General features: G+C 36.9%; 1 protein-coding gene across 1 annotated transcript; it reads left to right on the top strand.

Annotated features, from left to right (window-relative positions):
• Positions 1 to 9,299: 9,299 nt before the first annotated feature.
• Positions 9,300 to 14,237, top strand: LOC144663965 (uncharacterized). Its single transcript, XM_078525063.1, has one exon. It carries the CDS (start codon positions 9,968 to 9,970, stop codon positions 13,595 to 13,597), a length of 3,630 nt encoding a protein of 1,209 aa, XP_078381189.1. The 5' UTR covers positions 9,300 to 9,967; the 3' UTR covers positions 13,598 to 14,237.
• The last annotated feature ends 529 nt before the right edge of the window (positions 14,238 to 14,766 follow it).

The raw sequence follows: 14,766 nt of genomic DNA, 5'->3' as shown, positions 1-14,766 counted from the left end.
ATAAAATTGTTTTTTTGTTTTTTGTTTTGAAATTATAATCAAACTGAGCCAATCTATAAATTATGAAAGACACGTCAAGCGAGTTGGAAGTTGAATAAGTTGATCACGATGAGTGATAAAATGCATGATAATGGTTATGTTTGGTTTTTTTGTGTTTCTAATTTTTTTCAACGATTTATTCTTGGCTGTATAGAAAATGTGCTCGAAGCGCTTTGAGTTAGGAAGGTTAGCTATGTTTACGAGGCCTTACATGTCTCAAGCCTGGATATTTTGACAGGAGTCTCAAGCTTGGAAATTTTTAAACAAGGTTCTCGTCGTCTAACAGTCTCAGACTGACCATTCTAAGCCCCTTCTTGTACCCTACCTTGTTTAATTCTGGCAACAGTGTTTTCCAAGTCTTGAATAGCAGCAGCCATTTTTGATTTGTTCTCCTGTTAACATATATAATAATAAGCACCTGAACATTAGATTTGCAGTTATACCTTTGTTGCTATGATATGTAGTTTGGAATGGAGTATGTAGCCAAAGAACTCCAAAACTAATCACCTTTGTTACAAGGAGTGTCCCTTTTCTAAATCCATGCATGACTTCTTTACTTACAAACTGAAATGGACCATGCTCAAAAGTTCTAAATGCAAACAGCAGTTAATGACATGATGCAACTTTTAGCCATAGGTTGAAACGTTTTGTACCATTTTACAATATGGCATTAGACTGGGATCATAAGTTTTATGACATTACTCTGAACACAAATGGGTGACTAGAAATGGATCACCTGGGACTCTGCTTAATTCTTAACTTTCAATTTTTAACTTTTAATTTTCTATTTTACATTTTTCTTTAAATATTACGTTACAGTGTGGGTTTACATACTAGAAAATAAAGACAAGTTCATTTTGAGACTGAAAGTTGATATATGAAATAATGGCCCCCTTTCATATAACCACCCCCCCCCCCTTTACATTAGCGCCCCCCTCTTGCCTAAGAACATAAAATACCTTATTATAGAAAATTAACGATACATGTAATTAACGCGAATTTAAAAAATTTGCGTTAATTTTATGTACCTTAATTTACGTCATTGTTAATTTAAATCACACTATTTTACAGCATTGTTATTTTAAGAGACATTTATTTTCTGCAAAGTTATGTTTACACGTCATCTACTTCTCCGTCAAAGCCGCAGGAATAATAGAGGCAGTGGAAAGAGCCAGGACGGGATGTATTCCATCCTTGGACCCATGCATTGAATATTAGTCACTATTTGGCCTGTTTAAACATCTTTGTTGTATATGGTTTATCAGAATTAAACCTCAAGTTCTGTTTTTGGACGTTGTTGTTTTGTCTTTTGAATAGCGCAGGTTGCAATAAAAATTACCACGCATCAAATTCGCGTTAATTAACTGCATGTAAGCACACACCACACGAGAATTCGCGTTAATGAAATGCATGTTAACATAAATTTTCGACAATTCGCGTTAATTTTATTACGCGACATTTTGTTCGCGTTGTTAAAATGCTTCGTTATATTCCTATAATAAGGTAAGTGCGCGTGTGCTAATTCGAGCATTTACGGTATGTTAAAACAAGCGATACCTTAAACTGCATTGCTAACCCATTTGTCAGAACTATTTCCATCGAACAACTAACATGATCCTCAACTTCATTATTGCAGCTTTATAACCATAATGACCAATTATAGCCATAACCAATTATTGCCCCCGATGTTTCTCAATTTGTTTTCTACTAGTAGTCAAATACACAGTTATGATACAAGAATAGCCAAGTGTTATCGACCACATCACTGTCGTACAAATCAAAAGCAGTTTACAATACTTTTCCAGGGTCCTAAAATTTGGAATTCTCTACCAGAATCGATCACTGGTTCGAGTAGCTTCTCTTCTTTTTAGAAAAAAATGATTAAATTTCTAATAAAATGAGTCTGAAATTGGCCTAGCTGGCCTCCCCCATAAGCCTTGTGGTTTCTTGGAGGTCTCCTCGCCCTATCTTTTTAAGTTATTTTAATTTGTATGTTTAATTCTGAAGTGGCAAATAAATGATGATGATGATGATGATGATGATAAGCATTGATTACCAATAGAATAACGAAAAGGAATAGTAGATACATAATGATGTTCATTGATATGGCCTATAACAATAGAAAAACGCATTTCACCCCATGTATACCGCGATTCTACAACAGTCTCCTCAGAAAAACCAAGAGCGGATTCTACACTATTTATTCTCAAATTATAAGCATTTGCAACAGCTTGAACAATAAGAGCGTCACACCAAGTACCTTCTCTGCACATATTACCCAAATAGTCTGACCAAGACTGTCCTTCCAAAAACTGAATGAATTCTCCCGGATGATTTCTAAGATACTCAACACCAGCCAAACGCACTGCCAAATGATTTGCCGCCGACCCAAATATCTGATGACTAACACTTCGAAAAAAACAGTCTCCATTTCCCCCACAATCAAAAGAAGCAAGATTATAAGTTCCCGTAATCTATTTCTCAGTAACAAAGCAGAATTACAACTTCTACCAGCTATAGCCCTACCATTTTTATCAAAATCGAAAACAGGACCAGGATTTGTTTCAATGTCACCACAAAGCAGTAACATTTTATGCAATATACAAAAAAGTTCTTAACAAATCTAAATTTCGAAACAAACAGAATTTTTTTTTTAATTTCTTATATTTCCACACCCTACCAAAATCATAGTGTGACTGACCAAAAGAAAAACGGCATACATTAACCATTTTAAATCTTAACTTTAAATACAAACACGAAACATACTCGTGACGATTCAATGTCTCAGTACGAAAACTACTACAAAGAAAATTCCTCAAACCTGAAGAACGAGGAACTTTCTACTTAATATAATTCCTCATGCCACGTTTAATTCCACTCCTCTTATGAAATAAGCTTTTAATTTTCTTAAAAGAAATCCGAGATGGAGCTCTATCCCTTTTCTTACGAATTCTCTTACAGACTTTTCGCCGATGAAAACAACATTTATAAGAGCGAAAAGTAATTTTACTCTCATCGAGCTCACCAAATTCAAAGCCAAAATAATTCTTTCAACAACAGAAACGCGCACTTTCAAATTTTCTTTCATAAACACTTCCATTAAATCATTTGTGACAGTTCCGACAAATTCGACAAATAGCTTTCTCATCCATTGATTTAAACATTTTTCCTTGAATTAAAAGCACTTAATAAAAATAGATCTCACCTTGAAAATACTTATAACATTTGCGAACAACACTCGCCTTCACGACACTCCATATAAGGAAATAACTGCAGCATCTCTTCAAAACACGAAAAAAACGTTTAGAATGCTAACCAGCTATCAAGATTCTCTCTACTATCTATTGCATCGAAATAATCAATGAAACCCAGCACCATCCATTCCGCGCACCACAAACAATATCCATATATTAACTCACAAATGCATGTACCTGCTTTGCTTCCGACTTACCAAAAATTTAAATTCAAAAATAAACCTATCACTTCGACAAACCTAACTATATAACTTCCAAAACTATATTCCTCGCAAAACAATAATTCCAAACTCAGAATTGTCCACAAAACCATACTTTCGTGACACTAAAACATTGTTTGATTTTTAAAACGATACAAATAAAAAATCTGTTACGCGCATACTTCAACAATAAATACCCTGTTGAAAACTTAACCATTATTGTAAGAGTTGTAAACAGAAATGATAATTCATTCCAACTTATTTCCAAAGGAAAAACACCAAATTCAAAATCGACACTTAATATAAACCTGGTACACAGCCAACCCGAAGCTATTGTTTCAATAAAATAGATAAAGTGCAACTGTTCATGATCTTCACACTTTCCACAATTGCTGTTATTAAAACATACCAGAAAATAAACTGCAAACAAATTTCAAAACCTCATTCATCTCCTAAAAAAACAAAATTAAAACCGCTTTCTTTGCTCAATCAAACAGGTCTGCGTTATACTGTAACGTAACAATCACAAAAACAAAACCCTTTATCGACCTTTACCCTTTTTACGACTGAATTTATTCAGGAGTATTGTGGGTAGCCATGGTTGGTCGGTTGGTCCATCATCTGTAGACTTCTCATTGCAACTCCGCTGACCAGCAGATATACTTGTAGAAAGAGTGTAGCAAGGCGGCCGTATAAAAGCGGCCGTATAAAAGCAGTCTTTTAATTTAAAGGGGTTTACAAGAAAAAACAGAAGCAAAGAAACAAAAGATGGCTGACAATTACGTGTAGAATTAAGTAATCGACCGCCAAAAAAGTGAACATTGAGAGCCATTAATCAGCATTAATCGATCGATGACTTTCGTGTCTATCTTTCGAGCTAGCGTCGAACATGAAGGAGCATTCGAAAATTAAATCGGGTTTCACATAAGCTTCCATCAAAAATCAAATCTATCTAGAAACCAGAGCGTTGGCTAAAATCGCGTACGTGGTTTCGTGTTTGCAAGAAAATATTATGAATATTAAAGTTCGTCATATTTTATCTGAATCTAGTCTATAGACGTCGTTGTGCTTTTATTTACAGTGTAATTACTACACGGCTTCAATCCTTTTATTTTCCTATGCAGATATTTAGAGCAAAATAATAGACAAACCAAGGTAAAAAAAAAAGAAAAAAGAAAAAGAAAAGTAAATATACCCCTTCTTGGCGTCGAACCGTTCCCCATTAGATTCGCAGACTGATGACTATCCCTTTGTGCTAATCTGACAAACGTGGAAATATTGGAATAAAATTTATAAATGTATTCATTGAACCGCTGATAATCTGCCACGACCACCGTAGGCTCAAACAAGCTTTGACAGCGATCTGCCCACAGCGATCGTGTATCGATAGAAGTTCTTGCAGTAAATGGGGTGATCTACTGGCCAAATGACCTGTTTTACTGCAGTGTAAGTGGCTCAATTTACTCACCAAATGAATTGTTGTACTGGCTATACTTTCTATTCGTATCATGGATCTGTGGAGACGCTCGGCAGTGGTTTTCTCAGAAATTGAAGCTCACAGGATCGGGGGACGGACTCGCATACCGTAGTTTGTGTTCTTTGTGTTGATCTTCTGCTTCGCAAGTCCCATTACATAACACAGGTAAGCTTCTACTTATAGCAAACAATATGTTTTTATGAACAAATCCTAAACATGTAGATCGACTGTGCTTCGGTCGTGTTCGGGAAGTAGTCGTACAGGTCACCTGACAAAGCACATGATTTGTTGTGGTAAAACGTTGGTGATCCGCCATTTTGTTTCGAACTTCAGTTTGGGGCAAGCACTTTTGTTAGCTGTTTACGCTGTGTAATTCCAGGGGTATTTTATGCAATGGATGCCTGCATTGATGTAGATGTTCATAATAAGTCCTGTGAGTATTCAGGGACAGAAACATCTGTACGACCCTCGACTCGCCAGGGTAATTTGAACGGCGAGGAGACATGTCAGACATGTGTCGAATCCCCCGCTCGCTGGGGTTATGCCATAACTATGGAAAGCGAGAAAGCTAAACATGAACAAATGATAGTCAAATATGAGCAAATGAAAACCAGATATGAACAAATGAAAACCAAATATGAGCAAATGAATGCTATATATGCAGAAAACTGTCAGCTACTCCATGAGGAAATCCATGCCAAACACGAACAGACATGTGAGTGGAACACTTCTTTGATGAATGGTCAGTTTGACGGTGCCTTCGTTGCCAAGAATAAAGCTGAGTTTACTGAGCAGAAACCAGTGCTTAAATTACCAACTGATAATCCACCGAGTGCTTGTGCTTTGAAAACAGATGAAATGGACAAATGTAGAAATTCAAGGGTAAGGTGTAGGTTACATTCTAGAAGGAAACGGGAAAGAGAACCTTCCAGAATTCCATACAAGAAATTTATCAAGTTATTTAGAAAGGCGAAAATTATTCGACTTGCTGCCAAATCATACCTTAAGAAGTACATACCAAGTTCATCTAAGCTCAGACTTATGTTGTACGAGTGTAATCGTTCTCATTTCACTGAACGGCTTGTGAGATCAAGGTGTTTATTATCTTCAAAAAAGTGCTTTGTCAGGCCAAGCTTGTACCTAACTATTGCGCGACTGAGGACATTAAAGCATAAGAATTCATCATTGTTTTGCATGTGTGTTGATGAGAAAATGTTAAATAAATTAAAATGTTGTCAAGCCCAAACTTATCATGTTTCACGAAGAGTCATATCCTTAAGTGGTGATGTTGAAGAGAACCCGGGGCCTGATCATTGCAGTGTAAATACTAATTCAGAAGCACGTAGTAGCTTAGTTGGCAATTCAGTTTCATCACTAGAAACCAGGTTGTCAGAATTAAATAGAGCCGCACTTGATGTTGGTGGAGGTGGTGACTGTTTTTTTCGAGCTGTTTCACATCAACTGTATGATAATCCTAATCACCATTTTCATGTGCGTAGTCTTGGTGTTCAGTATTTACAGCATAACCCTGAACAATTTATAGAGAGTAATACTGATTATTCTTGGCAAGGATATTTAAGAAATATGTCATGTGAGGGAACATGGGCTGATGCGATTATAATTCAAGCAGTGGCCAATTGTCTGAATTTGTCAATTCATATTACTGAATCAAATGAAACTTTTGCACCTGTTACTGTTGTGCAACCAGCAAGTGTAACGAGAGGACGCACAAACATTTACATTGGGCACATAGGTGAAACGCATTATGTATCTACAGTAGTAAAAACAAACAAGACAAAATGTGGTCAAACATCAGTTGAAGACAACCTAATTGATAGAAAAGAAAAACGCAGAGCTTACATTAGAGAATACATGAAAAAGAGAAGAGCTGATCCAGAATTTAGAAAAAGAGAGAATGAAAATTCACTGCAGAAAATACACAAAAATATTGAAACAGCTAGGGAGAAAAATAACAAAGCTGCCTCAAAAAGGAAAATCACCAACCCAGAACATTTGAGGGAAATTTTTAAACAGTCAAAAAGAAAAAGGAAAGCGAAGAACCCAGAACTCATACGGGAAGTTGCCAAACAGTCTAAAAGAAAACGGAAAGCGGAGAACCCAGAACTCATACGGGAAATTGACAAACAGTCTAAAAGAAAACGGAAAGCGAAGAACCCAGAACTCATACGGGAAGTTGCCAAACAGTCTAAAAGAAAACGGAAAGCGGAGAACCCAGAAAATCTATCACTTGAAACAATTATTGATGATGATGAGTTACAAGCACAGAAAAATGAAAACAGTATGATATCTATGGTAAATTTCTTCCACAAAAGTATAAAATGTGGTCCAGAATACATATGCACCTGTTGTAACCAGTTGTGGTACAGGTCCTCAGTAGTCAGATGTGATTCTAACAAGTACAAGGCTTGCTCACAAGGTGTTGTGGACTCTTGTGTCACTGGGGTAACAAGTGTAGACAATACTGAATGGATTTGCACAACTTGTCATTCAAATCTAAAGAAAGGCACATTGCCCAGCTGTTCTAAAGCCAATAAAATGAGTTTTCCTGAGAAGCCTGAACTGTTAAATTTGACACCATTAGAGGAACGGCTAATATCACCACGTATTCCATTCATGCAAATTCGCGAATTACCAAGAGGTGGCCAGTTGTCTATTCATGGAAATATTGTCAATGTACCAAGTGATGTAAATTCAACTATTCACTCTCTGCCAAGGCCAATCAATGAATCACATACCATTCCAATAAAACTTAAAAGGCGTCTCAGTTATAAGCATCATTATCAGTTTCAAAACATTAGACCTAAGAAAGTGTTAGATGCAGCCAAATATCTTGTAGGCACAAGTGACTTATTCAAAAGTGAAGGCATAGAAGTGCAAAATGCATGGGTAGATAACATAAGTTTACAATGCAGTACCCATGAAGAATGGAAGGAGTTTCTTCAAAATCCTGACAAATCAAGCTGTGATGTGCAAACTAATGAAACTGTCACAAAAGATAAAACACATGATTCCCAAAACAGTATTTCAACTGTTGATGTTGATAATCCAGACATAGATAATGATGATAGCGATGGCTGGTGCGAAATTGCCGAACGCCCTTCAGGTATTACAGATACACTACTACAGGAAGCAGATGTAGCTGAAAATGCAGATAAAATTATTTCATTTGCACCAGGAGAAGGAAACAAACCATTAGGAATATTCATGGATAAAGATTCTGAATATTTATCATTCCCAACAATATTCTGTGGAAAGCGGAGACCTGACAACAATGAAAGAAAAGTACCAGTAACATATAGCACAGTTGCTAAGTGGGAATTAAGGTGTCAGGATAGAAGAGCAGCAATGTCTGTCCCAAACATATTCTTTAAGCTAAAAAAACTGCAAATCAAACAAATTCAAGACAGTGCATGCATTGCTCTTAGAAAGTGTAAGACCAAGGGAAACAAATACACTGCCGGTGACTTGAAGTCAGAGGATTATCTTAATAAGCTTGTACATCTTGATGAAGGTTTTAGAGTTTTAAAGAATCTTAGATCTTCACCCCCTTATTTTGAGAAGTGCAAAAGAGACTTGTTTGCTATGATTCGTCAACTAGGCAACCCCACATGGTTTTGCTCCTTCTCAGCTGCTGAAACAAGGTGGACTCATCTACTTAAAACTTTAGGCAGAATTGTAGAAAAGAAAGAATACACTGATGATGAGATCAAGCAAATGACATGGAAACAAAAATCAGATCTTATTCAAAAAGATCCTGTCACCTGTTCTAGGAACTTCGATCACATGGTTCAGTTATTTATTAGTGATGTGTTAAAGTGCAGTGCAATACCAATAGGAGAAATAGCCGATTATTTTTACAGAGTCGAATTTCAGCAAAGAGGTAGCCCACACATCCATGGTTTATTTTGGGTGAAAGGAGCCCCACAATATGAAAAAGATCCTAATGAAGAAATTGAGAAGTTTGTTGATAAGTATATCACCTGCCAAAAACCAGACAGTTCTAGTGAAATGGGCGATTCCAGAAAATATCCGTACCATACCACGGACGGCTTTTTGGAAATCCGAGGGCAAGGGGGGGTTCTTTGAACTGGAATTCCAAAGGCATGGGGGGATACTTACGATTGGAATCTCGAAGGCATGGGGGAGTTCCAGATCTTGGATTTCCAGAGGAGAAAACAAGAGTGTGTTCCTTGAAAATGCTTATTTAACGGACTACCAATTTGCAAATAAAGCACAAACTGACGACCGCGTCGCGGAAGCAGGATACAAGACAAGTATCGATCGATCAGGCATGTGTTTGCGTTCATTTACAAAAAAAATCGCTAAACTGTGGGTTCTACATCAAGCTTCAGAGGACTTAACATTGATGAACTTCTTCATTCGCTCTATGTTTTCTTGTCAAAGCGGATCCACAAATATTTAGTCCATTCAGTGGAGTGGGAAACTCTTTTGCTACGCTTCGAGACGCCATTTTGAAGTTCGTGGGTTGGGAGCGACTGCTGACCCTGAAGGCTCAAATTCAAGATGGCGGATATGTCAGTGCACTCGATCGTATTATCTTCCGGGTTTACACACGTGCATCACACGATATACTTATTTTTATGTTCTGCACCAGTTTGGGGCAATGTAAAGTTAATGTAGGTTGTATCTGTTGAACAAGGGTAAGGAGAAAAGTCTTATTTTTTTTACATTTTCATCCCAGAATCTCTTGCGTCATAATGACTGTCTCTATGTACAGATCGAGTCATTTGAAATAATTTGATGTAAAATACGCCACATTGGGCGTATTTGCGTACCCTGACGGGAATTCTGAAGAGCTTGATGAAAAAATGAAAAATCTGAACGGGAGGGGGGTTAGCGATTATGGAATTCCGAGGGCATGGGGGGATAACGCATTTTGGAATTTCCGAAGGCAAGGGGGGCTAAAATATGGAAGCCGTCCGTGGTAGGGTACGGATATTTTCTGGAATCGCCCAATGGAAGACCTTGTCAACTTACAGATGCACAGGCATGCCAAAACATGTAAGAAGGCAGGGAATAAGATTTGTAGATTTAATTTCCCATTGCCACCAATGCCAAGAACAATGATTTTAACACCGCTTGAAAACTCCTGCATTGATGAAGAAAACCAGAAAAAGATTAAAGAGAATTCTGAAAAAATAAAAGAGGTTCTTGACAGCATGAAATATGGCGAAGATATCACATTTCAAACTTTTCTCAGCAAATTACAGTTAACTGAAGAAAGTTATATCCTAGCTATCAGGCACACCCTAAAGCGTGACACATTATTTCTGAAAAGAGCACCATCAGAAATAAGGATTAACAGTTATAACACTTATTTACTCAAAGCATGGCAAGCAAACATGGACATACAATATGTACTAGATCCTTATGCATGTGCTTCATACATACTTTCTTACATTACAAAAGGCCAAAGAGGTATGAGCAGACTTCTAGAAAAGGCATCTGAAGAAGCCAAATCTGGTGATAAAGATATTAGAAATAGAATAAGGCATATTGGAAACAAATTTTTAAATGCAGTGGAAATAAGTGCTCAAGAAGCTGTGTATCTTGTATTGCAAATGCCATTGAGAAGATCCTCCCGAGATTTTCAGTTTATTGGCACCTCACCTCCAGATGAAAGGACATTCTTAGTAAAGAAATTGGATAAGCTTAAAGAGTTGCCTGACAGTTCACCCGACATTGAATCTGACAACATCATTAAACGCTATCAAAGAAGACCAAAACAATTAGAAAAGTTGTGCTTGGCTGACTTTGTTGCATGGTATAATTGTGTTAAAGATGAACATGCTGATAGTTGTAAAAAGCCATTAGTCACAGGTCTTGATGACTTCTTGCCCGAAAGAGATTTTGATGACAACACTGATGATGACCCTGATAGGAGTATCAGTGCCACTGAACTTGAATATGAACCAAAAGAATACAAATTAAAAGGAGGTCTGAAACTAGTGAAACGAAAAAAGGCTAAAATCATCCGATCTGTTAGATACCATAAAGATAAAGACCCAGAAAATCATTATAGAGAGCAACTTATGCTTTATACACCATGGCGAAACGAAAGTACGGATTTGATAAATGGCTGTAAAACTTACCAAGAACGATTTCAACAGGTTAAGAATGAGGTTCTCAACAACAGCCACCAATATGAATGCCATTCAGAAATACTAGATAAAGCAGTGGAGGATCTAAGTAATGTAGAACATGGCAACTTCGACAATGTTGCTCCAAATGCAGAGCATATCAATAAGCAGGACTGTGCTGTTAAAGAAAAGCCTAGTGAATTATTTGGTTGCTTTGACCCTGGCAAAAACAAGCAGCACAGCGAGTATGATTTGCTTGATGATATTGGTATCTTTCCTAGAAGTAATGATCAGGATGAACTTGTTACAAAGCGTGTCTCAGATGACGATTATTATGCACTTGTACGCTCTTTGAATGAAAAACAAAGGCAGTTTTTTTATCATGTCTTACATTCAGTCAAAACTAAAGATGACCCTCTAAGATTGTTCTTAAGTGGAGGTGCTGGAGTTGGGAAAAGTACCGTAACTAATGCGTTGTATGAAGCACTGATAAGATATCTGAACAGTATGGCAGGAGAAAATCCAGATGATGTGAAAGTTGTCAAAACAGCCCCTACCGGCAAAGCAGCATTCAATATAAAAGGTAACACACTGCATTCTGCTTTTAAGATACCTGCCAATAGAGGTTTTGAGTACTGTGCACTGGATAGTGACAGACTAAATACCATTAGAACACAACTCATAAAACTAAAAGCAATATTTATTGATGAGATCTCTATGGTTGGAAGTGGAATGTTCAACTTTTTGAATTTAAGATTACAACAGATTATGGGCACTAAGGAACCATTTGGTGGAATAAGTTTGATAACTGTGGGAGATCTTTTCCAGTTGAAGCCAGTTTTTGATAAGTGGATCTTTGAAAATTCCCAAATGGGCTATGGTGACTTAGCAAGTAACATTTGGACAGAATACTTCACCCTCTTTGAATTAACAGAAATCATGAGACAAAAGGATGATAAGCAGTTTGCTGAGCTACTCAATCGCTTGAGAGAGGGAAAGCACTCTGAAGATGATATAGCCATGTTGAAACAAAGACTTTTGAATGTAACACCAGGAAATGATAATTACCCAATGAATGTCACTCATTTGTTTACTACAAATGCATCAGTAGATGCTCACAACAATGCCCTGTATACTCTCTCAAAAACTGATAAAGCTCAGATCAAAGCTGTGGACATTTTAGTGGGAGATATGTCTGATGATCTAAAGAAACAAATGAAAAATAAAATCCCAGATGACCCCACAAAGACAATGGGCTTATATTCATTAGTGCCAATAGCAACTGCCGCAAAATACGACTTGACAACTAATATTGATGTTACTGATGGACTCACTAATGGTGCAGAGTGTGTGATAGAGAACATAGATTACAGAGTTGACAATTCCACCAGGCCAAGTATTATTTGGGTGTCATTTCCACATCCTGAAATAGGCAAAAAGCAGCGCAGAGAAAATGCACATTTGTACAAGACAAACATAAAGAAAGACTGGACACCAGTTTTAGAAGTAACAAGACAATTCCGAATCAGTAAAAAAAGTCAAGTACAAATTCTCAGGCGACAATTTCCGCTTAGACCTGCTGCTGCCAAGACTATTCACCGTTGCCAAGGTGACACATTAGATGAAGCAGTTGTTGATTTTCCAGCATCCACAAGGGAGCACATGCATTACGTTGGCTTAAGCAGAGTAAGAAACAGTTCTGCACTTAGTATTCTCAAATTGAATGAAAACAAAATTAAGGTGAGCGAAAAAGTAAAAAATGAAATGAGCAGACTCAGAAAAGAAGCAAGCCTCAGGCCTTTAGCAGTTTTAGAGACTGTACATGTAGATTCTCCCCAAACAAAAACAATCTTGTTTCAGAATGTAAGATCTCTCCACCTCCACATAGAGGATGTGCGAAGTGATTACAACATTCAAAAAGCTGATGTCAATATTTTTGTTGAAACAAAGCTTTGTTTGTCAGACACAGATGAAACATACCAGCTGAGTGGATTTACACTTTACAGAAATGACTTCAATCAGTCTACCTTGAGAACTTGCTATGGAACTGCCGTGTACATAAAGAATGATTTGAGTTGTATTGAAATTCCATACAGGTTAAACTTTAATAATGTAGAAATAACTGTTATGGTTCTAAGCCATCCAATTCCAAATTTTCATGTGGTTGGTATCTATCGGTCTAAAGCTAATGTTTCAATTTCACAGTTCATTGATGCACTCACTCATCTTCATAACTCAGTATTGACAAACTCTACCATACCCACTGTAATCCTTGGGGATTTCAATATCAATCTAATGCAGGAGACTACAGAACAAAAGGCTCTCAAAAAATGTTTGATAACAGACAGAGGATACAATCAGTTGATCAACCAGTATACAACTGACTACCGTACACAGATAGATCATATTTACACAAATGTACCACAAATTGTACAATCTGCAGGTACCCTAGAGTCCTACTACAGTGATCATAAGCCCATCTTTATTTCCCTAAAAGCTATGTGAACATATCATTTTCCAAATTAATTGCTTTTAATACTGTGATGTATCTGAGATGAGATTTTGGACTATTAAAGCTAATGAAGACCAATGAAATAACTACATTGTACTTTTACATAGTAAGTAATTCACATAAAAATGAATCTTAATGTATTTCACAGCTTTTTAAATCACAATCAAATAAGAGAATTGCTTTTACACTGACGAAGAGTATAATAATTTCGATTTGGTGGTGTTAAATCAATCATAATGATCATCATTTATTTGCCACATTACAAAAACAAGTTTCCCTAGTTAAGTAAATGAGGGGGCAGAATGTTATCAATAGTTTGAGTTTGTAATAGCTGCAGCTGGCATGGCACACTTCGGTAAATAAAAAAAAAAAACATTCATGTTAGTCGCATATAGATGACCAGTCCGAATATTCCAGAATGAAACGTTCCACATTTTGAATGGCAAACTGAACTCTGTCAGAATTTGCACAATACATGTGGAGATAAATTTTTCAAATGAAAAATCATGAAATTGCAATATTTCCTGAGGGTGATGGAGGGATGTTAAAATAACATCCCTTCCTTAATCCCTTCCATACAAGGGACATATCCAGCCTCCATACACAAAACAGGTAAGTTGCTATTTTGGGGGTTTGAAGGGGGGGGGGGAGGGGTGGGGAGCAAAGGTGAGAAGCATAACATTACATAGATCATAGATACAACTGTAAGCATTTTAAGTACAGTGTACAAAGATTTATACACTTTGTTATTTTACACTCTAACCTATCACCTTTAATGTGTATTTGTAGGTGGAAGACTATGGTGGTACTAAGGAAATATGATGAATGCTGCAGTTCTAACCACTATTATGCAAATGACACAAAATTGAAGTTTTATCACAGATATCAGTACATGTAACTGTATATGGAGGCTGCAACAAATTGAAATCCTGGCTGCCAATTGGCAGAACTGCCTACAAAAATACCAAGAAATAGAAATATACAACTACTACCGTATGGAAGGAACATCAAGTACTTGTATGTGAAACCTACAAGTGGCTGCTAATTGACATAATTTTCTACAAACGTACCAAGAAATAAAAATACACCACAATTACTGTATGGAAGGAACATCAAGGGCACGCATGTGAAACCCACAAGTGGCTGCCAATTGACACAATTT

This window comes from Oculina patagonica, chromosome 8 (genome assembly GCF_052425735.1).
Source record: "Oculina patagonica isolate OP01 chromosome 8, crgOcupat, whole genome shotgun sequence".
NCBI classification, from domain to species: domain Eukaryota; kingdom Metazoa; phylum Cnidaria; class Anthozoa; order Scleractinia; family Oculinidae; genus Oculina; species Oculina patagonica.
Note: the sequence above shows the minus strand (reverse complement) of the source record. Positions and strands in the feature narration are given on the sequence as shown.

What these genes read in the sequence shown, in the direction of transcription:
- LOC144663965 (XM_078525063.1), top strand. Translation starts at nt 9,968, where the DNA reads ATGGAAGACCTTGTCAACTTACAGATGCACAGGCATGCCAAAACATGT.